Source organism: Narcine bancroftii, chromosome 3 (genome assembly GCF_036971445.1).
Source record: "Narcine bancroftii isolate sNarBan1 chromosome 3, sNarBan1.hap1, whole genome shotgun sequence".
Classification (NCBI taxonomy): Eukaryota; Metazoa; Chordata; class Chondrichthyes; order Torpediniformes; family Narcinidae; genus Narcine; species Narcine bancroftii.
Window position 1 is genome coordinate 362137845 of NC_091471.1, and position 27051 is coordinate 362164895.

General features: G+C 38.9%; 1 protein-coding gene across 1 annotated transcript; it reads right to left on the bottom strand.

The window, feature by feature from the left end:
* Positions 1-3443: 3443 nt before the first annotated feature.
* LOC138756905 (guanine nucleotide-binding protein subunit alpha-13-like) lies at positions 3444-26151 on the bottom strand. Its single transcript, XM_069923297.1, has 3 exons — positions 26041-26151; positions 23776-23826; positions 3444-10791 (listed from the first exon to the last, which is right to left on the bottom strand). Exons 1-3 carry the CDS (start codon positions 26149-26151, stop codon positions 10219-10221), a joined length of 735 nt encoding a protein of 244 aa, XP_069779398.1. The 3' UTR covers positions 3444-10218.
* Positions 26152-27051: the final 900 nt, after the last annotated feature.

Below are 27051 nucleotides of genomic sequence, written 5' to 3' on the forward strand. Positions count from 1 at the left end.
TCTCACCACCAGCCCCCCCACCCCCCCCTCACCACCAGCCCCCCCACCCCCCCCCTCACCACCAATCTCCCTCACCACCACCACCCCCCTCACCACTCCACCCACCCACCCCCCTCCTCCCCCGCCGGGTGGATTATGCATGGATAGGTAGAGCTGATAACTATGTACATCATCCACAGCAGTTTACAGGTGACTGACAACGTTTCAGTGGGAATTAGCCCTGTTAGTCTAAACGAATGACCGGCACTTCTCGTTTTTGAATCTTTTTTCACTTGTGCCCTTCCATCCATTTCTAAATTACCTCGAGCCGAGGTCCTGGAGCTGCAGCAACACTCGGATCAGGGGTTAAAGTCATGAAATTCGGTGTTTTGCAGCAGGATCACCGAGCCTACTCTTGACCCTCTGACCCCATTGGCTAAATGGTAATAGGGCAGCAAAAGTGAGGCCATTCTGGTGGCAACGGGGAAGCAGCTGGTCCTTGTACATGGAGTGCTTGTCTTTCCGCTCTCCTTTCCTTCCCCCCAACCCCGATTGTAGCAGAGTGAAGGGTGGTGCTGGGGGTCTTGGAGGGTAGAGGCTGCTTTTTCTAAAGATGCCCTTGATGGACCAAGACCGAGTTAACAACCCTCTGGAGCGCATTCTTGTCCTGAGTGTTGGGACTACCAAGTAAAAAGTATGGTCTTGTCAGCACAAATTGCTTTTTTTCCCTCTCCCTCTTGAGGACAAATAGGATTCGCAGTGACACTGGTTTTATACAACTCCTACCAACTACAGTGAATCGCGATTAAATCAAATGTTTAACTTGTACATGTTCCCAACAGAAATAAAGCATGAAGGCAGGGAAAGAAAGATACCATTGATGAATTTGGTCAAATAGTCGTAAAATTGGAGACCCCATTGCTTCGAGCTGTTTAAAAAGAGCTTTCCGCCAGCCCCAAATGAATCATGTGTATGCTTTTCAGCAAATACTGGCAGGTTTTTGAGAATGATTTGCAATCATGCAAATATGGTAATAATATACTTGATAAGATTCCCAAAATAACATGTCTAAAAATATATTGCATACACTCTATAATTCAGGAAAAATTTGCAATCTCCTCTTCTCCAGCAACATTGTATGGAAAAGTTCTCAATACTGTTCTCTGTCATAGAGATCAAAAGTTAAGACCTCTACTGGAGATTTTAATAAATAAAATTAATATTTCAGTTTTTAAATGGCTCCAAGCTGAACCAAAATCACTAGTTGTAGTTCTGTGCCAAGTAAAAAGTGTGGTCTAATCAGCAAAAATCACTTTTTTCCCCTCATTTTTTTTTCATGACGTGCTGGTCCCTTCACTTGAGAGAAATCAGTTTTGAAAATCTTGGGATCTTTTGTCTCCATCTTGTATTACAAGCTCATTTCATTTAGCCATCTGATAAACATAGATGTGGAATGACTGTGTGAAATGAACAATTTTGCTCATTCTCCTTGGGAATTATTGAACCACCATGATCATTGTAATGGTCATTTTGATTGTGACCATTGTGATGGCATTTCATCCGACACGTGCTTTGGAGTCACATGTTTCATTTACCCTACGCAAGGAAGTGGGGAGTTGTGACCACCATTCCCTACGAAAGGACATTTCTCTGGAAGAAACTCAACAAGGATTCACGAGTTTTCAAACAGTCTGATCATTCAGTTGCTCTCATCTCCTTTGTGATTACTTCTGGCATTAGTTTAAAAGTCTGAGTTTCAACACAGGATTTCTCAGATTGAACTTTGGAATTGGCTTTCCAGAATTGTGCCCAAGCTGTAATGGTTTGGTATCTCATGCACACATATATTCGCGCATAGTTGGAGTTGTTAGCTAAGTTGTTAATATATTTATTAATAACTACTAATAATATATTTTGAAACAAAAACATTAACAGTTGGTGAATTTCTATTGCTGCTGGTCTGCGACATCATACTAGGTCATTTGATGAAGAGTAATAAAATGGCACCTAATGATTTTGCAGGTTATTTTAAGTTTACTGAAAGTAAAAATCCATGAACTATCAGTCTACACACTTATTACAATTTCCTTCCCTTTAATCCACCAGTTATGAAAAAGGGACTCCACGGAGATCAACAACCAGGCATTGAATTGACGAGGACCAATTTTTATAAAAAATACAAATTACACAATGAAAGCACATTGTTCAGTCAGGGACTGACACAGAGTCTGATCCTGTCCTTGAAGTAATGTTTTAAGATGTCATTTAAAAAAGGACAAAAATGGCCATGATCTGTCAACATTAAGATCTGTGAAGCTCTTGTGAAAGATTCAAGTGGAATAATTAGATAAGATATAGTCCAGTACAGTATTTCCAAAATAGATCAAACTATAATCTCACATTTTTGGATAAAACAATGGAATGTCAAGATTGAGTCAAGAAATAGGAGACAATAATAATCTAGATACTGTAGCAGTAACAGAAATAATCCAGAGCAATTAAGCCAGAGAACAAAATTATCAAAATTTAGGTAACCCTCGCCCAATCCAATTCCAGTTTCCACATCTTTCTGTTTCCATTCTTACTTTTCCTCCAAATTTCTCCTTCCCCACCTCCAAAGTGATCTCCTCTACTACTTCTCCCACCTGTCCAGAATCATGACCTAGGAGCAGAAATAGACTATTCAGCCCATCAACTGCCTCCCATAATTTCAGCCCCTCCCCTTTTCACAATTACCATCTCCCCTTCCCACTTTAGTCTCATTACAGTACCCAAATCAGAAATGTCTGGGAACGTCTTTCCATGGATGCAGCCAATCACTAGAGTTCCTCTGGCTTGTTCATTCAGGAATAAACCAAACTGACTCAGAAATCCAATTTGGAAAATTACACTCAAAAGGTTATTCAAAGATATTTGTATATAATGTAGTATACAAATAACTGAATAGAACAATTGAAAATAAAACTTTATTCTGCATAATGGAAGCACTCACTTTTAAAATTAATTGGTGAAATAATACTAACTGCTACTGTTTGATCTGTCCAGCAAGTACTTGAGCATTGTTTCAGTTTTTGTACAACAATTCTTGGATACTTTTGTCCTTTTAGCTCCAATTACATACTTAAGGTATGAAGTAAATTTGTAAAATTAAAATCAATGCCAAGAAATGCTAATAAGATTAAAGTTAGTGACTTCTTCCAAAAAGATTAAAGTTAGTGACTTCTTCCAATGACATACATAGAAACAGATACATCATTCATGATATAATGGAGGGTGAACATCTTTAACAAAATTGTTATTCTTATTCTTAATTTATTTGTGGCTCTCTATTTCCAAGAGAAACTCCAACTGATACCAAATAAAAACTTTGCTCCTTTCTCAGTCCAAAGACAAATGTTAAAACTGATATACGTATGCTCCAGGTTACCATTCAGTAATACAATAAAGTCATGACAGAGCAAACAGAAGTTGTATATGTTTAATACATGTCAGTAAATTTATTTTAGGCATTAATAGCTGCAAAGACAAACTTCTTTGTTGTATGTACAGATCAACATAACAGCAGCAGTGTAAAATAAACAGCAATGCTATTAACTAAAGCATTAAATCAAAATAAAGCAGTTACTCTCAGCTTCCAAGACTGAATAATTTACTGCCATTTCTGTATGAAGGAAAATATACAACAAAAGGTGAAAGTAAAATGTAAAAGATTCCATCCATATCCACCCCTAACTCTATTAAGAAATAAAACCACAAAAATGTTTCTATACAAAGATAGTACAGTATATTGGTTAAATGAATAGTTAAAATACTTAACAGTTAAAACATTGTATATCCATTTTTTGCATTTCACTAAAAACATTGTCAAACTATTATTTCTAGGATGAGAACATTTTCTATAAATTTGGATTTTTTTTTGCTTAAAGTATTTCCAATTCAAGTAATGCCTCTGAAATGATCATGGGTCAGATAAGAATGTCATATTGTATAAATGTTGAAATTGTGCATATTTCAAATTTTATGTTTTCCCCCCAGAAACAAGGCATAAGCACACGCCGAAATGTAACAAAAGCACAAATTTGTTAGCAGTACCTTATCAATGATACATACTGCTAATAAAAAAGTTCTAAGTTGACTTGGATTAAAAAATTAACTTGAAGTTTGATACTGTTTATTAAACTAACCAACTCAAATGTTAAACATTGCATTCATGATGATAAGGAAGTACACAATGTACTGATATTTTTAATAACTGGACAAATTACCAACTGTGAGAGACGAGTAAGCAAATACTTTTGTGGAAGTTACAATTTTGGTTATCTCAATTATTCCTATGTCAAATTTAAAAAAAAACACTGATGCACAAAAAAAGCAAGCTGATTATGGTAGTACAAGGATGCAATACAATTTCTTTCAAGCCATTGGGTTTGGCTTAAGTTTAAGGTGTCTCCCAGTCAATATGCATTCTTTCTCCACTATTACAATAAGAAATTCAGAGACATCAATTCATCAGCTAACAAAAAACAGGAATCAAGCAGATGCCTTAATCAAACCTTCGTCACCTTTGGAATCGTATTCTAACTTATTATCTACGCCACTTCACAATTTAAAGAGGAATGGATGTCCTGAAAAGAAAACACTCTGATGTAACACCAAATCAGGGGATCCAAAAATATCATAGGTTTTTTTTTCAGTTTGTTTCTTAATTCAAAGGGAGGTGGTAAGACAACAAGTACCATGAAGCATTAATTATTATTAACCCACCATTGTTGGAAAATTAACATTAAATATCAAAAGGAATTTGGTCTGCCAGATTCTATAAAAATCAACAGGTTGGCTCCTACATAATGATAACAAAGCTGCTATTGCTTTAAAAACATACCCAAGGGTCAAAACTTTAGAGATGACAATTACAGGGGTGAAAGAGAAAAATAGATATAGATCCATGTTTCTGTTTTATTCAAACTTCTTGCCAATTTCAGTGAAAGACAAAGTTGAATGTGTTACAGTATTAGAGATTCCCCAATGTTTGTCTTAAAACATGAATATCACAAGGTAAATGGTTCACAATCCTCAAACTGCACTTGCCTCACAGATGAAATTTACTTAGCAAAATCTTAGAGTATGCCACCGTCTTGGATTTTCAAAATCGATCCTCTTGTAGGCAATTTCATTCCGGGGGGGGGGGGAATCACTTTTCCTTAACCTCTAAGTAAAATAGATAATTACAAGGTTCTATTCTCTGTTATTCTTTTACATTTAATACATGTCTAAGAATGAGTGGAAGGTGAAGGTTCTGAATGATTTTTGGGTCAATTGTTGGAAAATCCATTCTGTAAAATGGGTGTCTTAAAATGTTACTCCTTATGCCGAAAGCACATAGGACGTGTATTGCCTTTGAGAAAAGTTGTCTTTGTAGAGACAGGTAATGTTGCTATTCCACCTCAGCACAATAACACTGGCTTGTGAAGCAGTTTACATGTGGAATAATATTATTGTAATTATTAGCCACAGATACTGTTAACTTTTTTATCTTTATAACAAATGTTTAGGAACAATTGTGTAAAATTATATTTTTTATTCCATCCACTGTGTTAGCATAATTGCTGACAACAGCCTATACTGAAGTTCATTGAATGTGTTTCCACAGATATTTTATTTAACTTATAGACATCCATTTAGAATTCTTTGGATAGTTTTTCTGAAAATAATAATCAGAATTAGTTTTAAGACTAGTGTGACTTGTTTACTGCAATTTACTAGTATATCAAAACTAAAAATTTTAATCCTTTCAATTTCAAGTTTTTTGGAAAGTGCAATTAGAACTGCATGCTAAGGCAACAGAAAGATATTCAAAACAAATTTTCTTTCAAATTACACAACAATGAATCTCATCTGCACAGAAATGGTTAAAGAGGGTGCCATCTGATTAAGACCTAAAACTCGGCAAAATTTAAATAAATCAGCTCATTTACTGAGTTAGCGTACCTGGACATGATGTCAAAATAATCAGCTGAATCGAATGCAAGTACAAATCAAATAAGTAATTAACTGGGCTAGTGCAAGAATTGGTATACAAGTTCAGAATTTTTGGCAATTTAGATGGACACAAGAAGTTACGTGATATTATGAAGGAGCATAAGATTTTTAAGTTTTCATAAGCTCTCTTATTTTCAAATGATGTGGAATTAAACACACCTCAACTGAAGTTCTCAGAGCTTCAATGAAGACTGGATCAAATGCCTTTACTAATGATTATAGTGACCTTGTATTTCTTTTCTTTCTTTGGCTTGGCTTCGCGGACGAAGATTTATGGAGGGGGTAAATTTCCACGTCAGCTGCAGGCTCGTTTGTGGCTGACAAGTCCGATGCGGGACAGGCAGACACGGTTGCAGCGGTTGCAGGGGAAAATTGGTTGGTTGGGGTTGGGTGTTGGGTTTTTCTTGTATAACATACAATGAAAGCACAAAATGAATGCACTGTATTGTCTAATCTCCAGTTTCTGTTAATGCCACTGTACTTACAGAATTAAGCAAATAAGCAGCATTTTTTAAAATAAAACTCTCGTGCGGCAGGTTCCCCAGAAGGCAAATAGTTGCGTTTTCTGCATGTTTACAAAGCAAAAAGTTAGGAATGTCTTGTTCCAGTCAATAAATCAAACAGCTGGCTCCTAAACTCTATCATGTTGGCTTTACCACAAACATTGGCTTTCAAACTTTGAAACAACGCAATGGAAGGACTACAAGATTTTGAGTCTGAAATAATCTGTGTACAAGAAGAATCTTGCAACAGTTTTTTTTAAAAAGGGGCTGAGTGAGTGAGATAAAGAGATCTAAGAAGTAGCAGTACAGTGCAACTTACCACAAAATATACTATAATAGCACTAGGAAGATAGTTTTTAGTTTAGTGTACAAATTATAGAGTCTCCTTGGTAAGATTTTTTTAAAATCTAGCAATGACTGAAAATTAATCTTCAATTGTCTCATCTATATTGCCTCAAAAATATAATTCTTTCCTGAAGAGAATTAAGCTTTCAGTTATCTAGTTTGTAAAAGATTGTTAATTGCTATGGTCATTTTTTTTCTAAATTATTAGTAATCCTTAAATGAGTCTCACACAAATCAACAAACCAGCACAGCAGATAATGGGAAGAAGATTGCGGTAATAGCCTTGGGTTGTATACATTTCCTTCAGGCTCACTGAAGTAATGTTTATTTCAGTCATGCTCCAACAGCAGACTTTGAGAAAGCAAGAGAAAAAGAAGTGTGTGTTATGTCAAATCAAGCACAACCATTTTTTTAAAAATTCAGACCAACAATAAAGAATAGTCACATTTATTATCTGTCCCATTTAACAGTTGGTGTATGTTTGACTTGAATATGTGGTTAGTTTTGATGCTCAAATTCAGTCCAGTCTTTCCCACAGATCAATAGTAACTCGAATGAAAATTAAGGCTTTTACAATGTCAGCATAAAATTGCTGCATAGTGGGCAAGTATATTTTAGACGGTTTTGTAAAATAGTTTTGATGCTAGTATAGCCATTTCACAGTACATTTTATCACATTCCCTAAACTCTTCCATAACATTTAATTTTTAAGTGACAGATATAACAAAGATTTCCTCCAAGTTTTAGTTCTTGCCAAAACCATTTCAAATCAACGTTCAAAAGATACCGCCTGTATTCAAAGTTTCTAGGATTTCAATAGAAATTGTGCACATCAATTCTCGAAGCACTGAATTACTTTCTTCCCACCTTGACAAGACTTGGAAGCAGTGGCCACAAACCAAACCATTAATATATTTTGTCTGCTGATTTTGTTAACAGAAATCAAAAGTTACAACCAACTATGCTTTTTCAAGAAGCAGCTTAGAGGCTCCCTTCAAGTTATTCTGCCCAATAACATTGCCACAAGGTTTTCCTTTACTTCTCATTATACAATTGACAGCGAAGAGGCTCAACTAATTCCTAGCTCTAAAGACAATGAAAATAAAACAGATACTGCAAATCTAAAAATTTATGCAGCGTGGCTGCATCTGAAAAAAATGTTAACTTTTCATATTTCCAGCAGTCATCAATTACAAAGCAAAAGCTGCCACTGCTGGAAATCCAAAATAAAAATGGAAACTGATGGAAATGCTCAGGACAAGCAACATCCACAAAGAGAGAAACAGAATCAACGCATTAAGTCAATAATGAAGATTTTTAAACCTGTTTCTCTTCCTCCACAAGTTACCCGTTGAGTGTTTCTGAATATCTTCCTCTTTTGATCAACCTCTCCCTTCACAAACCCTGCCTGATTTGCTCAACATTTCCATCATTTAAAACGGAGTTCAAATTCTGACTTTCCATTTAAAGGATGCGGATTAAGCTGGTCTTAAAAGTTAACAGACAAACTTGAGGCTTCCGCAAACCTATTGTTCCCTGAATTAACATTTTCCTTGAAAACCACTGAAAACCTGGTAGAAGCCAGGTGCAATAATTTGCAAATGCTGCAATAACAATGAACAGATTGTGTATAATGTAGTCGATTAAGAAACCAATATGCAAGACAGCATATAATTTTTAAATATGTAAATTTATAAAACTATTCAAATAGAAGATAGTAATTAACAAGTTTGGCAAGCCTGTTATTCAACAAATACAGGTATTAAAAAATAGGTACATTAGGTTTAGAATTTACTACTTTCTGCCAGTTCAAACATGTAGGCACATTTTTTTAAAAAAATAGCTATCAAACTAAATCAGCCACAAAATATATTTTAGTATGTGCTGCAGTTTAGAAAACCAACAATGGAACAACTTGTTTTCCCACAATTTACCACTTAGTTTCAACATTTTAAATGTAGATTTAACAATCCATGTTTATAACAAAACAATCATCAACGTGTTTTCATTGTACATTAGTAGATTTAGCAATTTTGTATTTAATAATGATATACTTGCAGATACATTAGTGAATTCTAAACCCTGTATTTAACTGTCATATTTAAAATCAATTTTAAAGTCAAACCTTTTAAAAAGCATCTATCCATGATTAGAACTGCAAAAGTAGTATTTTGGTATGCTGCAGTTTTTTTTAAAAAGAAAATGAAAGCTAATTTCCCATTTCATCTTTTAAAAAAGGGATCATTATTTGTAGATTATATAACAAATTATGTAATTATTATTAAATAAACAATGGGATTATTTCAAGCACACAGCAATATCAAATACCTTAATACCAAACATTAGCTACACTGTATTGAAATCCTCTGGTTCAACAATAGAAAAATTCTTTACTTATTAGAAATTTAATGGCATTTCTACTGAGGTATGATCCACAGGGTAAACACAGCTGTTAATCACAAAAGTTTAGGTCGGGAACTTTCATCAAGCAGCCAATTTTAGTGTAGCACCAAACAGTAGAGAATTTTGGTTTACTACATCGGGTTAGGATAAGTCAGTATGACATGTTGTACCTGCACTATTTCAAGAGTAAATTAATTTGGCCCCAACTGCAATATACAATTTTGAAGCAATCCTGCTAAATTAGGTATGCATGTACCATTTTGATAATACTATGCAACAAAATTGCAAACATGTGAATTCTTTTTTCTATAAAACTTCCAAATGGCAGAAATTTTCCTCAACAAATCCAAACTTGCACAAATTACAACTGTTTGACATTTCAGTACGTTCCACACTTTGATTACATCGCAATAGGAAACCACAAAGCAAATTTTTAAAACTTTCTAGAAAGAGTTTGAAAACAATTGAAATATGACAAGAGCAATATTCACTCCCAAACAGAATATTTAAGGCATTGTTAATTTGTTTTTTGTAATATTCTAAAACATTTTTGCACAGTAATAGCCCTTGTTATTTTGGAGGAATGGGGGCTGGTAGGGATTGAAAGAGGGAAACTATTTCAAGGTTTACAATCCCCACACTGAACACCACAGCTTTGCATTATCTGGCAATTTTCCCCCCTACACATCTTCATTTTTGAATAAAACAGTTGTAAACCTGCTGGGTTCCTAAGTGCACATATCAGAGTACCTTAGCAATACCCACTGGCAATACCCACTGGGAGCAAAAGCAATTGAAAAGCCAAAGTCTGAAAATCAAATTTGGCATTAATCTGATTAACCAGTTTATAGTGGCTGCCTCAAGTTTCTGAAGGAAACGAAACCTTAATCACACATTGATGCAAGCTGTTGTCAATGCCAAAAATTAAAATGAACAAAGTAAACAGATGTCACTGAAGCATCAGCTGCTTAAGGTTGTCATGGAGAATAGTGTCTTTGACATCACGGAAGACCAGACGAATATTTTCGGTGTTAATGGCGGTGGTGAAGTGATGGTACAGTGGTTTGTGTTGTTGGTCTCGACGTTTGTCACGAAAACACTGCACAAGGAACTGTTGGACATCAGAGAGATCATGAGGGTTTCCCTCATATTGTTGAAAGTAGTCCCTGATGCTGACAGTTTTAACCTTTTCTTCTAACAAGTCTGTCTTATTAAGGAAAAGAATGATGGAGACATTGCTAAAGACTCTGTTGTTGACTATCGTCTCGAAGATGTTTAAGGATTCACTCAGGCGATTTGTCTGCCGATCTTCCATGAGGACTTGATCAAATTCACTTGACGACACCAGGAAGAGAATGGAAGTCACACCATCAAAGCATTCAAACCAGCGCCTCCGTTCTGACCTCTGTCCACCCACATCCACCATCTTGAAGGGCACATTTTTTATTTCAAAGTCGTATTCATGTATTCCTTTAGTGGGCCTTCGTGCCAATAGAATGTCCTGTTGCGTTGGAAGATAATCCTAAAGAAGAAATCAGACCCAAATTAATATTGAAATAAAGGATAAAATAATCTTCCAAATTATTGGTCAAATGCATGCAAGTTCCCTATCTGCACTTGGAAGAGACATCAGTTAAAAAGATAAATTGGGCTTCATCTTGTAGCGTAACAATTATTTAATAAAGCAAATAATGTACACAAGTGTATTCAATCTTTCAGGAACCTGACCATTATGTGGAAAAACAGATTCAGGAATGGATTTCTACACAAAATCTCAATCTGTATAATGATTATGATTGCCATCCTTTAACCTCAAATTTAATCATAACTTCATTAAGAAATCCAATGGCAAGTTGTTTTCATTCACAAATACAAATCCCTGATCAAGGAGAGATAATAGCAGCTGACCAACCTACAGAATTAAATCCAACAGTTAATGGAAAGCTTGTTCAAGGGTTATTGGTGGTTGTGTTTTAAGAGCTACATGCAACAGGATAAATTTTCAAGATTTTTATATAGACCTCTTCCCCCCCCCCTCTGGGAATGAAGTTTTTTCCAAAAATATCAAGCACCTGAAAGCAGGGTAAATTAGTAGTTATATTTAAAGCTATGACTGCGTTAATAACATTCGATTGAAAGTGAAAAGTTAAGCATTCAAGGCAGAACTTTGTCTGCCACAAAGATCGCTTCAGAACCAAAGGATTATTTCAATTTAAGACGAGCCTAAAATCTGAATCAGAAATTATTGTCATGAACGTGTCATGAAATTTGTTGTTTTGGAGCAACATTACAGATGCAAAAATTGCTATAAATTATATTAAAAAATAAATGCGTGTCAAAGAAAAAAATGAAATAGTGTCTGAGGTCCATTGTCCATTCTGAAACCTGATGGTGTTGGGTAAGAAGCTATTTTTGTACTGATGCGTGTTCATCTTCAGGTTCCTGTACCTCCTTCCTGATGGTAGCAGTGAGAAGAGGGCATGGCCTGGGTGGTGAGGGACCTTGATGATAGAAGCAGTTTTTTTGAGACACTGTCTCTTCTAGATGTCCTCAATGGTGTGAAGACTAATGCCCATGATACAGCCCTTTCCTGTCCTGTGCATTGGCACCTCCATACCAGTCAGTATGCTCTCCATGGTACACCTGTAGAAATTTCCAAGTTTTTGCTGTCACACCAAATCTCCTCCAACTCCTCACGAAGTATAACTGCTGGTGAGCCTTTTTCATGATTGCATCAACAAGAAGGCCCCAGGATCTCACAGAACATTAGCCCCAAAACCACAGCCACAACAAAAAACAAGATCCATTCCAGTAAAATTCCTGAGATATACAACAAGAGAAAATATATTGGAGAAGGGAATTTTAAAAAATCAGAGAAGACAAAAAGCCACTGGAATGCAAAGGTCAAAAAAAAAATTTCTACCCAGACATTTAGTTTTGAGTTCCTGAAGAAGAGAAAGGAGTTTAACGCTGCAAAAATCAATCCTACAGAAGAAAGGCTATAAATTTATGTTGAGCTATCCAGCGGTGCTGAAAATAGTTATCCCGGGGCAGCAAAGCAGATTGTTCTCGGATCCGGAGAAAGCACGAGAATTTGCAGAACGCCTGCAAAACAGACAGAGATGAAGAGATGTAACAAGAACAAGGATGACGACAAACTTCATATAAAGAAGAAAAATAATGTTTAAGTTAAAACTAAGAAGGGGAAGAAAGGGAAGGAAGGAAGTAAGGGGGGAATTAAGAGGGTGAGCTTTGTTATATGTGAAGATAAAAGTCTTTTCTGGAGGGAGCTAGGTGGGAGAGTCACTGCGAAATCAGTTGACGCTTGCGAGCGGGTTCGCAATCCAAATGGAGAGGGGAGTTGTGGTTGCCCGGCAAGGGACAAAGGGCAACTCAAAGGGGGGGGGGGGGGGCATTTGGGGTTAAGGGAATTTTAGATGTGGGAATAGTGGAAATATTTTATGTTTTAGAAGTGTTGTCTTACAGTGCGTTCAAAAAAAGAAAACAGAAATGGATAAGGAGGAAAGGTGGTGATGAGGAAGCGGAAATGAGAGGTAAAGAAAGAATGAAATGGCCATGTTGAACTATATGACTATAAATATTAACAGAATACATAACCAAATCAAAAGGAAGAGGCTGTTAAATTTACTGAAGAAAGAAAAAATTGAAATAGCATTCATGCAGGAAATACATCTATCGGAAGTGGAACACAAGAAATTAAGGAGAGACTGGGTAGGACACGTAACGGCAGCATCATATCATTCAAAAGCCAGAGGTGTAGCTATATTAATCAATAAAAATGTACCAATCAAAATAGAGGAGGAAATTATAGATCCAGCAGGGAGGTATGTAATGATAAAGTGTCAGATATATTCAGAATTTTGGAATTTGCTCAATGTATATGCACCTAATGAAGAGGATCAAAAATTTATGCAAGATATCTTTTTGAAGATTGGAGATACACAGGGGAATATACTGATAGGAGGGGACTTTAACCTTAATTTGGACTCAAGGATGGATAAAACTGGAAAAAAGACTAGCAGAAAGAACAAAGTAACCACATTTATGGTTAAATCGATACAGGAAATGCAACTTTTGGATATATGGAGGAGACAACACCCAAAGGAGAAGGAATACTCATATTATTCGGGTAGACATAAAACATACTCAAGGATAGACCTGTTCCTGTTGTCAGCCCACATCCAAAGGAGAGTTAGGAAAATGGAATATAAAGCTAGATTGTTATCGGATCACTCACCCCTGTTATTAGCAATAGAACTGGAGGATATCCCACCGAGAATGTATAGATGAAGATTAAACTCCATGCTATTTAAAAGACAGGATTTTAGAGAGTTCATTGAGCGACAAATTAAAATGTACTTTGAAATAAATACGGAATCAGTGAAAGATAAATTTATACTATGGGATGCAATGAAAGCGTTCATCAGAGCAAATAAAAGTGAAGCGATGCCAATGAATAATGCGGATTTCACAAAGTTTAAGAAAGAATCACCATTTAGATGGCAAACACAAGCAATTTGATACCTAGGTATACAACTAGATAATAATCTCGGCCATCCACACAAACTAAATTATCAGCCATTAATGAAGAAATTACAAGACGGCTTAGAACATTGGAAAGACTTACCACTAACACTGAAAGGTAGGGTAAATTGCATTAAAATGAATATCTTCCCAAGGATACAATACCTATTTCAATCGTTACCAATTCACCCAAGAGAAATTCTTCAAGGAGCTAAAGAAAATAATAAGGAAATTCTTATGGAAAGGGGGGAAACCGAGGTTAGCGCTATATAAATTAACAGAATGGTACAAACAAGGATTGGCAGTTTCCGCAAAGCAGGACGTCAAGCGCTGAAGAGCTGGCTCTGAATGGGCAACTAAAGCGGCATCATCTGCAAAGAGTAGTTCACGGACAAGTTTCTCTTGTGTCTTGGTGTGAGCTTGCAGGCGCCTCAGATTGAAGAGACTGCCATCCGTGCGGTACCGGATGTAAACAGCGTCTTCATTGTTGGGGTCTTTCATGGCTTGGTTCAGCATCATGCTGAAGAAGATTGAAAAGAGGGTTGGTGCGAGAACACAGCCTTGCTTCACGCCATTGTTAATGGAGAAGGGTTCAGAGAGCTCATTGCTGTATCTGACCGGACCTTGTTGGTTTTCGTGCAGTTGGATAATCATGTTGAGGAACTTTGGGGGACATCCGATGCGCTCTAGTATTTGCCAAAGCCCTTTCCTGCTCACGGTGTCGAAGGCTTTGGTGAGGTCAACAAAGGTGATGTAGAGTCCTTTGTTTTGTTCTCTGCACTTTTCTTGGAGCTGTCTGAGGGCAAAGACCATGTCAGTGGTTCCTCTGTTTGCGCGAAAGCCGCACTGTGATTCTGGGAGAATATTCTCGGCGACACTAGGTATTATTCTATTTAGTAGAATCCTAGCGAAGATTTTGCCTGAAGTCAGCCTGAAGAAAACTGAGGTCCTCCATCAGCCAGCTCCATCAGCCAGCTCCCCACCATGACTACCAGCCCCCCCACATCTCCATCGGGCACACAAAACTCAAAACGGTCAACCAGTTTACCTATCTCGGCTGCACCATTTCATCAGATGCAAGGATCGACAATGAGATAGACAACAGACTCGCCAAGGCAAATAGCGCCTTTGGAAGACTACACAAAAGAGTCTGGAAAAACAACCAACTGAAAAACCTCACAAAGATAAGCGTATACAGAGCCGTTGTCATACCCACACTCCTGTTCGGCTCCGAATCATGGGTCCTCTACCGGCACCACCTACGGCTCCTAGAACGCTTCCACCAGCGTTGTCTCCGCTCCATCCTCAACATCCATTGGAGCGCTCACACCCCTAACGTCGAGGTACTCGAGATGGCAGAGGTCGACAGCATCGAGTCCACGCTGCTGAAGATCCAGCTGCGCTGGATGGGTCACGTCTCCAGAATGGAGTATTATATGGCGAGCTCTCCACTGGCCACCGTGACAGAGGTGCACCAAAGAAAAGGTACAAGGACTGCCTAAAGAAATCTCTTGGTGCCTGCCACATTGACCACCGCCAGTGGGCTGATAACGCCTCAAACCGTGCATCTTGGCGCCTCACAGTTTGGCGGGCAGCAACCTCCTTTGAAGAAGACCGCAGAGCCCACCTCACTGACAAAAGGCAAAGGAGGAAAAACCCAACACCCAACCCCAACCAACCAATTTTCCCTTGCAACCGCTGCAATCGTGTCTGCCTGTCCCGCATCGGACTGGTCAGCCACAAACGAGCCTGCAGCTGACGTGGACTTTTTACCCCCTCCATAAATCTTCGTCCGCGAAGCCAAGCCAAAGAACAAACAAGGAGGCTTACAGCTACCAAACTTTAAGAATTATTATAGAGCAGCACAATTAAGATACCTATCAGATTTTTATCAAACAAGGGAAACACCAGATTGGACCAGATTAGAGCTAGATAAAATAGGGGAGAAGGTACCTGAACATATACTATATAAGTGGGATGAAAAGCTGGTGCAACATAGGAATTCACCAGTACTGCACCATCTGCTCAACATTTGGAAGAAGATTCACGTAGAAAGGAATAAAACAAATTATCAACTACCAATATTAATATTGATTGAAAATCAACTAATCCTTTTCACAATAGATAACCTTTCCTTTAGAGAATGGGAGAGAAAAGGGATCAAAAGAATAGAAAATTGTTTTTCGGGAAATAAATTATTATCTTTTGAACAAATGAAGGACAAATATGGTATAACTCACAGTACAATGTTTGCATACCACCAACTGAAAACCTACTTGAAGGACAAATTGGGAAGCAGATTGAGGTTACCAGAAGGAAGCAATTTTGAATATGTGATTACAGACACAATGATAATTAAAAGATTTATAACAAACATGTACATCAAACTGCAAGAGAAAGAGAACGAAGAAACAAGCTGTAAACCCAAACAAAAATGGGAACAAGATCTAAACATAAAGATAAAGAATGAAACATGGGAAAAGCTATGCTCCAGAACTATGAGAAATATAATAAACACGAAGTTACGCATGATATAATATAATTGGTCGCACAGGCTATACACCATGCCCCAAAAGTTAAATAAATGGGACCCAACAGTATCAGACAGATGTTTTTGTTGTAAGAAGGAAACGGGAACAACAGTACATGCAATTTGGGCATGTGAGAATGTGGAATAGTTTTGGGAAGATCTAAATCACAAAAAGCAACATACCAAAAAATCCAGAGATCTTTCTTCTAAGTAATAAAAGTAAAGAACTTGGACTCGATTTGAATGGAGCACAAAAAAGATTTATTATGATAGCCTTAGCTGTAGCAAAAAAATATATTATGTCAACCTGGAAATTAGAAGATAGCCTGAGAATACAGCAATGGTACATAGAAATGAATAAATGTATTCGATTGGAAAAAAATAACATATAATTTAAGAAATAACATCACAGTATTTGAACCGTACATGGAACATAACAGAGACTTCCACCGCCTAAAATGACATAAGGAGAAGAAGACGAAATAAACTGACCCAGTATGTAAAAGTAGAAGACACAAATTTCTTGTTTAATTTCATTGTGTGATAACATTGTTTAATGGGTTTGATGTATCATATAGGTTGAACATTGAATGGGTGGGGGGGGGGGTGAAGGAGGGAGGGAGGGAAGGGGGGAAAGGGGGAGAAAATGACACTGTGTATATTCAAGAGGGAAATGTTTGTGTGTATTTTGGTCAGTATGGTTCATAGTGTGAAAAATAAATTTTTTTAAAAAAAAACAAGAAGGCCCCAGGATAGAACTTCAGAGATGTTGACACCAAAGAAAATGAATTTCTTAGCCCTTTCCAGTGCTGATCCTCAATGAGGACTGGATTGCATTCTGATTTCCCCTTCCTGAAGTCCACAATCAGTTCCCTAGTTTTGCTAACATTGAGAGCAAGGTTGTGTGACACCACTCAATTAATTGAAACATGATAGGCTGCAGACACTGTGATTATAGTACAGTAAATACACCAAAATGCTGGAGAAACTCGGCTGGTCTTTACAGCATCTATAGAAGACAAAAATTTATTGCCAAAGCTTTGGGCCTGAACCCTTCCTCAAGGAAAATCAGAAGAAGCAGAATCAGGATATATCAGAAAGTCTCAGAATTCAAATAATGGGGGAGGAATCCAGACCATCAAAAGGTGTTAATTGGATAAGGGACTAGGTGAGAATTTATCATACCTTGGTGAAAGGAGAGACGAAGAGGATAAGGAGGGAGGTTTAAAGAAAGCCAGAGAAGTAGATATCAGTGCCATCCAGTTGGAGGGTGCCAGTCAAAAGATGAGGTGTTGTTCCTCCAATTTATAGGTGGTCACAGTCTGGCAGTACATGAGACTATGGACAAACATGTTGGCAAGGGAATGGAATGGAGAAATGAAATGAGTGGCGACTGGAATATCCACGCTATTGTGACAAACAGAGCCACGGTGCTCAACAAAGAAATATCTAAGTCTATGTCCACTCTCTCCGATATAGATGAGACCACAACGGGAGTACAAGATGCAGTAGATGATCCCTGCAATTCACTTGGAAGGATAGTTTGGTGCCCCGAATGGTATTGAGGGAGGAGGTGTGGGCGCAAATGGAGCATCTCCTGCAGTCATAGGAATAGGTCCAGAGGAGACTATGGGTGGGGAGGGAGAAGTGGACGAGGGAGTCATCGCACTTTCTTCAGGTTAAAGGGGTAACCATGAATACCTGGATGAGCCCCAGCTGTGCCTGCCTTTTAGTTGGCCACATGGAGCAATCCATGCTACAAGTCTATACAGGAAAGGCCCCTCAACTCTTCCTCTGCTACACCAATGACTACTTTGGTGTTGCATCATGTGCCCATGATGAGCTCATTGACTTCATCCACTTTGTTGCCATCTTCCACCATGACATCAAATTCACATCTCTAGCAACACTCTCCCTTTCCTCAATCTCTTTCTCCATCTCAGGAGATAAACTCTCGACAGACATCTTCTATAAACCCACAAACTCATAACCTCCTCCCACCCTGTCCCCTATAAGGATTTCATTCCATTCTTTCAATTCCATCATCTCTGTCACATCTGCACCCAGGACGAGGACTTTAACTCAGGACTCAACTACATATCCTCCATTACCCACAGAGCTGTCCTAGTCCTCTCCACCCCCACATGCAACAAGGATTCCTCTTGTCCTTACCTACCACCCACCAGCCTCCACAACCAACACTTACTACGTGATCCCACCTCTAAAACATATCCTCCTCTCCTACCCTGTCTGCCTTCTGCAGGGACTGCTCCCTCCGTGACTCCCTTGTCCACTCCTCCCTCCCCACTAATAGTTCCCTTGGGACCTATCCCTATGACCAAAGGAGATGCTCCACTTGTACCCACACCTTCTCCCTCAGCACCATTCAGGCTTCAAACAGTCCTTCCAAGTGAAATATCATTTCACTTGTGAATCTGCAGGGGTCATCTACTGCATCCCGTTGTGGTCTCCTCTACATCCGAGAGAACTGGGAGATCGCTTCGTTGAGCACCTCAGCTCTGGCCATCCATTTCAATTCTCCATCCCATTCTCTTGCCAACATGTCTGTCCATGGTCTCGTACTGTCAGACTGAGGCCACCCATAAATTGAAGGAACAACACCTCATCATCTGACTGGGCACCCTCCAACTGGATGGCATTAATATCATCTTCTCTGGCTTTCTTTAAAACCCCCTCCCCTCCCTACTCCTTGCCTGCCTGTTTTTGCACAGACATGATAAATTCTCACCTAGTCCCTTATCAGATCCAATTAACACCTTTTGTTGATCTGGATTCCTCCCCCATTGTTTGAATTCTGAAAGCTTTCTGATGTATCCAGATTCTGCCTTTTCTGATTTTTCCTTGAAGGGCTCAGGCCCGAAACGTCGGCAAAATTTCTTTCTCTCCTATAGATACGGTCAAGGCCAGCTGAGTTCCTCCAGCATTTCAGTGTGGTTACCACTCAACCTGCTCACTCTGGTATCTCACTCTGGTATGCTTCCTCATTGCCATCTGTGATTCTGCTGACAACCATGGTGCATTGACAAACTTGTAGATGGAAGAGAGAGTAGAGCAATAGGTGAAGTACACATCCTTGAGGCACATGTATGTTGAATGTCAGTGAAGAAACTTTATAACCAATTTGCACTGACTTTGGTCTCCCAATGAGAAAGTTAAGGATCCATTTGCAGAGACTCAGGTTTTGAAGCTTACTGACCAGGACAAAGGGGATGATGGTGTTGAAAATTGAGGTGTAATCAATGAAAAGCAGCCTGATGCTGATTCATCACAGTAGATATGGGCAATTGAAGCAGCTTTCTCTGCTATTTTTGGGTTTGATTGATATCCCTGTAAAGCATGTGGGAACCTCCAAATGCAGAAATGATTAATTGAAAATGCCCATGAACGCTCCAGCTAACTGATTGGCACAGATTTTCAGAACCTTGCCAGGTATGCCATCAGGGCCTGATGCTTTGCCCTCTTGAAAGATGTTTGGACGTTGGCCTCAGACAGATATTACAGGGTCACCAGCTTCTGGTGGTGGTACCATTGAATTTTATTTTTCAAAGTGACCATAAAAAGATGTTCAGCTCATCAGGCAGCCATTTATGATGTTGGGCTTCATCTTGTTGGATGTAATGGCCTGCAATACAGCTAGTGAGTATTCGGACTCTGTTTTCAGGTTCCCTCAGAATTGCCTTTCATGCTAAGTCACAACATGGAAATGGTAATAATATGCCAACAAATCATACAATTAAGTAGTTCTTTTTTCCATTCATGAGTTCTTTCACATTTTAGTTAACTCCTACCTCCATCTGATTCTATCATTTCTATTTTTATTTATTTACTCCTAGACTTGATTTTTTTGTCTTTAACTTTTCTTTTCCCACCCATCCACCATTAACAATTTCTTCTTCGACTTGTCTCTCCACCTCAGCAGCTGCCTTGACCTCTAGCTCCTCTGGGCTCCTCCCTCAGCTTCTTTTCCCCTTTTGGTATGTAATTTCATTTCTTACATTTTAATCGATAAAGGGTTCATACCTGAAACATTGGCTGAATCTTTGTACCCATGGATGCTGTCCAATCTGCTGAGTTCCCAAGCAATTTTTTTTGCTTGCCTTTCAGTTGAGAGTCCGGGAGATCAGTGGCAATGAGCTGTGTCTCATCTTTTAACTGCCTCATTAACCCTGCTCTTAGTTCTTCCAAAGATTAACAATTTTCAGGATAAATATCAGAACAATGGTAGAAACTAATCAAAAATGCTACCAATATACCAATGAAAAGTCATCCTGACATTAGTTAGTGAAGTAATAAGCCGGTAAATCACTGGTAAAATTCAACATAGATTCCATAAGGAAGGTCAGTCAATATATTTTGGAAATCCTGCCTGTCTAATTTGAATGGCCTTTCTTAGTTGGTAACTGAGATAGATGAAGGCAGAGCAGTAGACATTATTGTTTTAGTCTTCAGCAAAGCATTTGATAAAGAACCTTCATGTTCCGCTTGTCCAGAGGTTAAAGCACACGAGTTACCTGGTGAGCTGGATGATTGGATACATAATTGGCCTGATGATAGGACACAGAGAGTGTCATGGAAAGATGCTTTTCTGATATGGATGCCTATGAGCAGAAATGAACCCCAAGGACTGATACTAGGATCCTCAATGTTGGCAAAATATATTAACAACTTAGATGTGAATAGGCATGATGACTAAAGTGTGTGTGAGAGAGAGAGAAAAAGAGAGAAAGAGAATTGTTTTCGTTAAGATTATTGATCAGATGGAAAATTGGGTTCAGCAGTAGAAGATGAAATTTAATCCTGACAAGTCTGAGGCGACACATTCTGGCAAGTCAAATCCAATGATGATAGGGTGCCTAGGAATGTGATGAACAGGGGCCTTGGGGTTCGAGTCCATAGTTCTCTGTAAGTGGCACACACAGGTGCATACAGCAGTAAAGATGGCATATGACATGGTTGCCTTCCTTGGTCAAGGCCTTCTGAGACCACCCAGCAATAAAATAAGGAAATAATTTTTCAGCATCAACCAATCTGATTTGATTCTGAACAAGTCATTTTTAACAAGATCAAAATTAAGTCACCGACTATCAATCTTCCACCATACTGGAGAGCATTAAAATTAATAAAAATGTTTTAAAAAGCTGAATGAGATCCCATTGTCTTCAAATCATGGCAAATTCAAACTGCTTAATAAAAAAGGTACCGACCCAAACTAGAGTTTTAACCCAGTGATTCTCAACCTTCCACTCACATACCACTAAGTATTCCCTATGCCATCGGTGCTCTGTGATTCGTAAGGGATTGCTTAAGGTGGTATGTGGGTGAAAAAAAAGTTTGAAAGCCACTGTTTTAATAGTACTTAATTGACTTGTTATGTTCACGGTTTCATAACTCCAAAGGAAATGGACCAATGACAATTTTTTCCTCAAGCAAAATATTTGAGTAGCAATTGGCTCTAGAGCAAACCTTCCCTTCCCACTCACATCCCACCTTAAGCAATCCCTTACAAATCACAGATCACCGATGGCATAGGGAATACTTAAAGTGGTATGTGAGTGGAAAGAAAAAGGTTGAGAACCACTGTTTTAACTCTGCAATAACTCTGCATCAGAGGACTCAATTATTTAAGTCTTTGTTTTGGAAACAACTACACGATTAACGATACTCTGAACACAAATTGTATAGAAATATATGCAGATCATAACAACAGATTTATTGACAACTCCAAGAATGTTGAATGGGGTTGTCAAGTGTCAGCATTAATGAAACATTATCTGGAGATGGAACATTCCTTATTTAAATAAGAAAATGGAAAATACATGCGTACATGGCAACAGAAGCATAATAGAAGCAGGAGCCACTTTAATTACCTCGTAAGATTTAGCATCTTATGAATAATTATGAATAATTTCTACAGGAATTCATCACACAAATAATGAGGGACACAGAGGTTTGATGGTAGTAAGCTTTTCCCCATTACACAGATGTATAAAACTGGAGATCATTGATTCAGGAAAATGGTTGAGATTTAGAAGGGCCTGAGGAAGAATGTTTTCACTCAGAGGGTTGTAGGGATCTAGAATGCCCAATTGAAGCCACTAAACTCAGATGTGAAGACACATCCAGAAGCACAAAATTACCAAAGCCTGGACCCAACACACAAATGGCATTGTGAAGAAAGCACGTCAGTGCCTTCACTTCCTTAGGAAGTTAGAGGCTGTTGGAAACCCTGATAAATCTCTATAGCTATGTGGTGGAAAGTGTGCTGACAGGTTGCATCACGGTCTGGTATGGAGACACCAACACCCCTGAGTGTAGAGGCCTGCAAAAAGGTAGTGGACATAGCCCAGGACTTCAGCAGCATCCATCAAGGATTCACACCACCCAGGAAATGCTTGGTTCTAATTGCTACCATCGAGAAAGAGATATAGGTGCCACAAGACTCTCACCACCAATTCAGGAACAGCTAATATCTCTCCACCATCAAACTCAACAATTAATTCAATCAGGGACTCAATTAAGGACTTACTTTTGCACTCTATTGATTATTTTCTCTCTGTATTGGTTTGTTTACATTTCTTTATTCATTTACATATGTACATGGAGTACAGATTTTCTCCACTACCATTGTGATAATTCTGCCCCGCCGCATGAAAAAGAATCTCAGGATTGTATATGATGTCATGCATGTACTCTGACAATAAATCTGAAATCCCAGAAGGCTGCAGACCAGGTGCTGGAAAATGGGATTAGTATAGATAGGAGTTGTTCTCAATAGGGGGAGGGTTTTGCCTGTGATGTCCTAGAGTGAGTCCCCTACCTTTTGCAGAGCTTTACGCTCAGGGTTATTGTGTCCCCATACCAGACCATGATGCAGCATTATTTAGATGGACTTCAAATCTATGATTTTATAGTAAACCTCCACTGCAAAGTAACACAGCACAGGGAAGACCAAAATCAAGAAAGATGAACATTATTTCACAGAAGAAGAAAAAAAAAATCTAGATTCTTTATTTGCCTGATTGAACAACTGTTTGCCAAACAGTGAGTTTCACAAGCAGAGGTATGTGAGCATTTGGTTTTGGGGTTGAATGACATCTATCAACATACAACTTATTTTATAAAATGGGTGCAAGATTGATTAGATGGTACTGGCTGACACCAATGAAAACTTTGGAAAGAAAATAATCAAAATAATCACTTGGAATGATATCACTTCATAATTCATTTCTTTTTTCTCAATTTCTACCTGCAACTCTCATTTATTGAGACTGGTTGTACAGGGTACATCCACATTTACAACAAAAGTTGCAAAGTATTTAATGCTGTTCCACTCAGAAAACGATGGCGTTTTGTTTTTAATCCAAGAATATGCATCAGGAGAGGGGAGAAAACTATAAAGGGAATACTTACCGGATCTGCTAGTCTTTCCAAATTATCCAAGAAGTACTTCACAGATTCCCCCTGAAAATGGACACAAACAAAAATTTAGCAAATTTTTTATTTATGGTCATTTATTTACATTTTATTGATGATTATACAATTCTTTAAAAATAAATCTAGAGTTTTGCAGTGGTGGGAAAGACTCAAGTTATACTGAAATTAAGTGTTAACTTTGACCCAGTTGGTGGTGTGAAGAAGGGTGAAGATTAACCTAAATTCAGAGTTTTCCAAAGAGGAAAAGTTAAGTACAAAAATCATCTGACCTCTAGTGCCTGTATGGAGTTTAAATGCTCTTAAGGGATCCAAGAATGTGTACATGGGCAAATAAAATGACCACTGCAAATTGCCTCTGGTCTGCAGATAAGTGGTAGAATGGGGAAGGTGGGAAGAAGTGAACATTTGAGGGAATGCAGGAAGAATAAAATGGGTTAGGATTGAATGAGTGTTTAAAAAAAATGGATACTTGGTCAGCATATTTTGACTGCAATTTTCTCTGTGACTATAAGAAGGAGGTGTCTCCCACCTCAGTTAATTTTATTTATGGTATGATTTTATTTGAACCGAATTGGAGGCAATCCCCACTAACCTAAGAAAATGCATCTTCCTCAATAAACATTACTAAAATTGACTGTTGATCATTAACACATTGTGGAATCTTGCTGTATGTAAACTGGAATATTTTTTCTGCATTCTAAGGGTGTCAAATCACTCACATTGACCAGATGGTACCACTGAGGAAATAGGAACAAAATCAGGTCTGTAGTTTTATGTTCCCAAAGCTTTGGGATATCTTGTTACATTTAAGACGATGGGGCAATCTCACCAGCAATGTGCTATTTAAACAAGTCTTGGATTGCCACACTACTGTCAAAGATGAAAGTTTAGCCCTACTGAACAATCAGTGGCGTGACATTCATTTCTAAACTTCCCTGTTGGTCTCCGGATAGAATTGAATGGAGTCTGTAAGGGATGAAACTGAGGATTGAAAAAAAAATCAAAAAGTAATTGCCTCTTTGATCCTGTGCCAGGTTCAACAATAAAGATTTTTATTTTAAACAAGAGCCAAAAGCTAATCCAGAGTAACCAGGGAAACATTTAATCTGCAAATTTAAAATCAGCAACATGTCAGGAGGAGGCTCAGCTCCCTTTAATTTCTGGCTTCTGTCAAAGCTACATGATGTAGCTCATCTGGTTTGACAGATCCACGAGGGAAACTTCGTTCCTAGAAACAAACTTTCCCAACGACCTGTCTTTGACCAATCTCGTCACCTCAACAGCCAGGAAAGCACACTAATACCACTACTTCCTCAGGATTGGGAGGAAATTAGGCATGTACCCGTGTCCCTCAACAAATTCTACCAATACACCATCGCATTCATGAAAGGGGAGCTGTTCTGCTCAAGACAGGGAGAAACTGCAGAGAATTGCGAATGCAGCTAAAAGCATTATACAAACCTCCATTAACCACATCTACACCTCCCAATGCCTTGAAAAGCTGCCAATATTCAAAATATTCATCCTGCCCCAGCCATATTCTCTTCACCCACCTCCAATGAGGAAGACGATTCAAGAGTGTGAAATTGTGCACCACCAGGTTCAAAGACTGTTTCTTTCCCGTTAATATTAGACTACTGACCAAACCTCCCACTATCAAAATAATGTTACCATACTCTATTTGAACTGATCTCCCACTGTACACTTTTTACTGTGCTTTATCCTGCTGCGTGGTGTTGGTGTTGCGCAATTGCTCAGCAAAAGGGGGCGTAAGGCACTTCTTCCGTCCGATAGCCTACTGGTCACTATTAGGCAAGGTGTAGTACCCATTTTGTCTCCCAATGAGGGTCACGTGCAGCTATGGATTGCAGATAGTGGATGGTCTTACAAGCAGATTTACAAATTGGAATTTATGGATGTAAAACTAAATATACTGAACAGATGAATCTGCTGAACAATAGCCAGGGTTACCCATCCGGTATGGACACTGCAACTGGAGAAGGAAATGGGAAACCACTTCAGTATTTTTCACTTGTATAATCTTGAACTCAACATCGACTACAGTCTCAGGTCAAAGATGGAGCCTTCACCAAAGCGGAACAGGGGAGGCAACAACTACAATACGGTGGGACAGAGAGATCAAGATCACCCATACTGAACAGCAAGGCACCTGAATGATGATAATTCTGCTGCATGGCGTGCTGGAGAGCATGCAAAACAAGCCTTTTCATTATATCTCACCAGATTAACAATAAACTTGAAAAGGCAACCAAGAATCAGAGTTATTTCCTCTGTCGCCCAAGGCCAGAGGCATATGTAGATCAAGTGGTGCCCTAGGGCTGCAACTGGCATTGCGCCCCCGCCAAAAAAAAACTCCCAAAAACTGCCACACACCAACCATGCTGCCACTGCCCAACATAGTCCTGTAAATTACACAAAATTTGTGTTAATGTATTAGGTCTGTCTTTCTTACCTGCTGTTCCAATCCCAGCTGGAAGGTGCAGGGGGTGGACGGCCAGCCGGACGGGCTTTGGCCAGGGGAGGTGACCAGCGCCAGGCTGCCGGCAGGGTGGCTGGGCTGCTGCCAGGGTGGGTTGTGACAGCCCCGGTGGCCACCCGCTGACGGCTCGCCCCGCCAGTCGCTCCTGCCTCATCGATGCCAGTGGCTTAATATGGGATCAATGGGTAAAATCCTGCATGCAGCTGGAACTCCTCTGTATTTCCCTGGCTGACACTGGCAGAGTGGTTCCAGTTGTATGGGGAACTATGGGTAGGGAAGATAGCCATTTTTCCCATTGATCCTGCGTTGAGCTGCTGGCCCAGAAGCAGCCCGATGAGATGCCAGCCCACAGCAGTGCTCCGGAGCACTCAAGTGAGCCTCGGCAGTACAGCACTGCACCCCTGGGAGAATAGAAATTAGTGGGCAAGGGACTCTGATATTGGGCGGGTAAGGGAAGGACAGTAGCGCCCCCCTGCAAGTGGCACCCATTCTCTGCCCCACCTGCCATACCTTTGATATGCCTATGCCCAAGGCAAGATTCCACAGTCTTCATTACCTACATAATTATGCATAGTTAGTCCTCCAGAACAACAGAGGAGGAGTTTGAGCAGTATATCACATTTATAGCTTTTTTTATATTTGAGGTATTATATTACAACATAAAATAAAGACTGAATTACCCTAGTTTGAGAAGACTAGAAAGGATAACTTATGCAGACATTTTAAAGCAATGACTCGAATGCATTACTTAC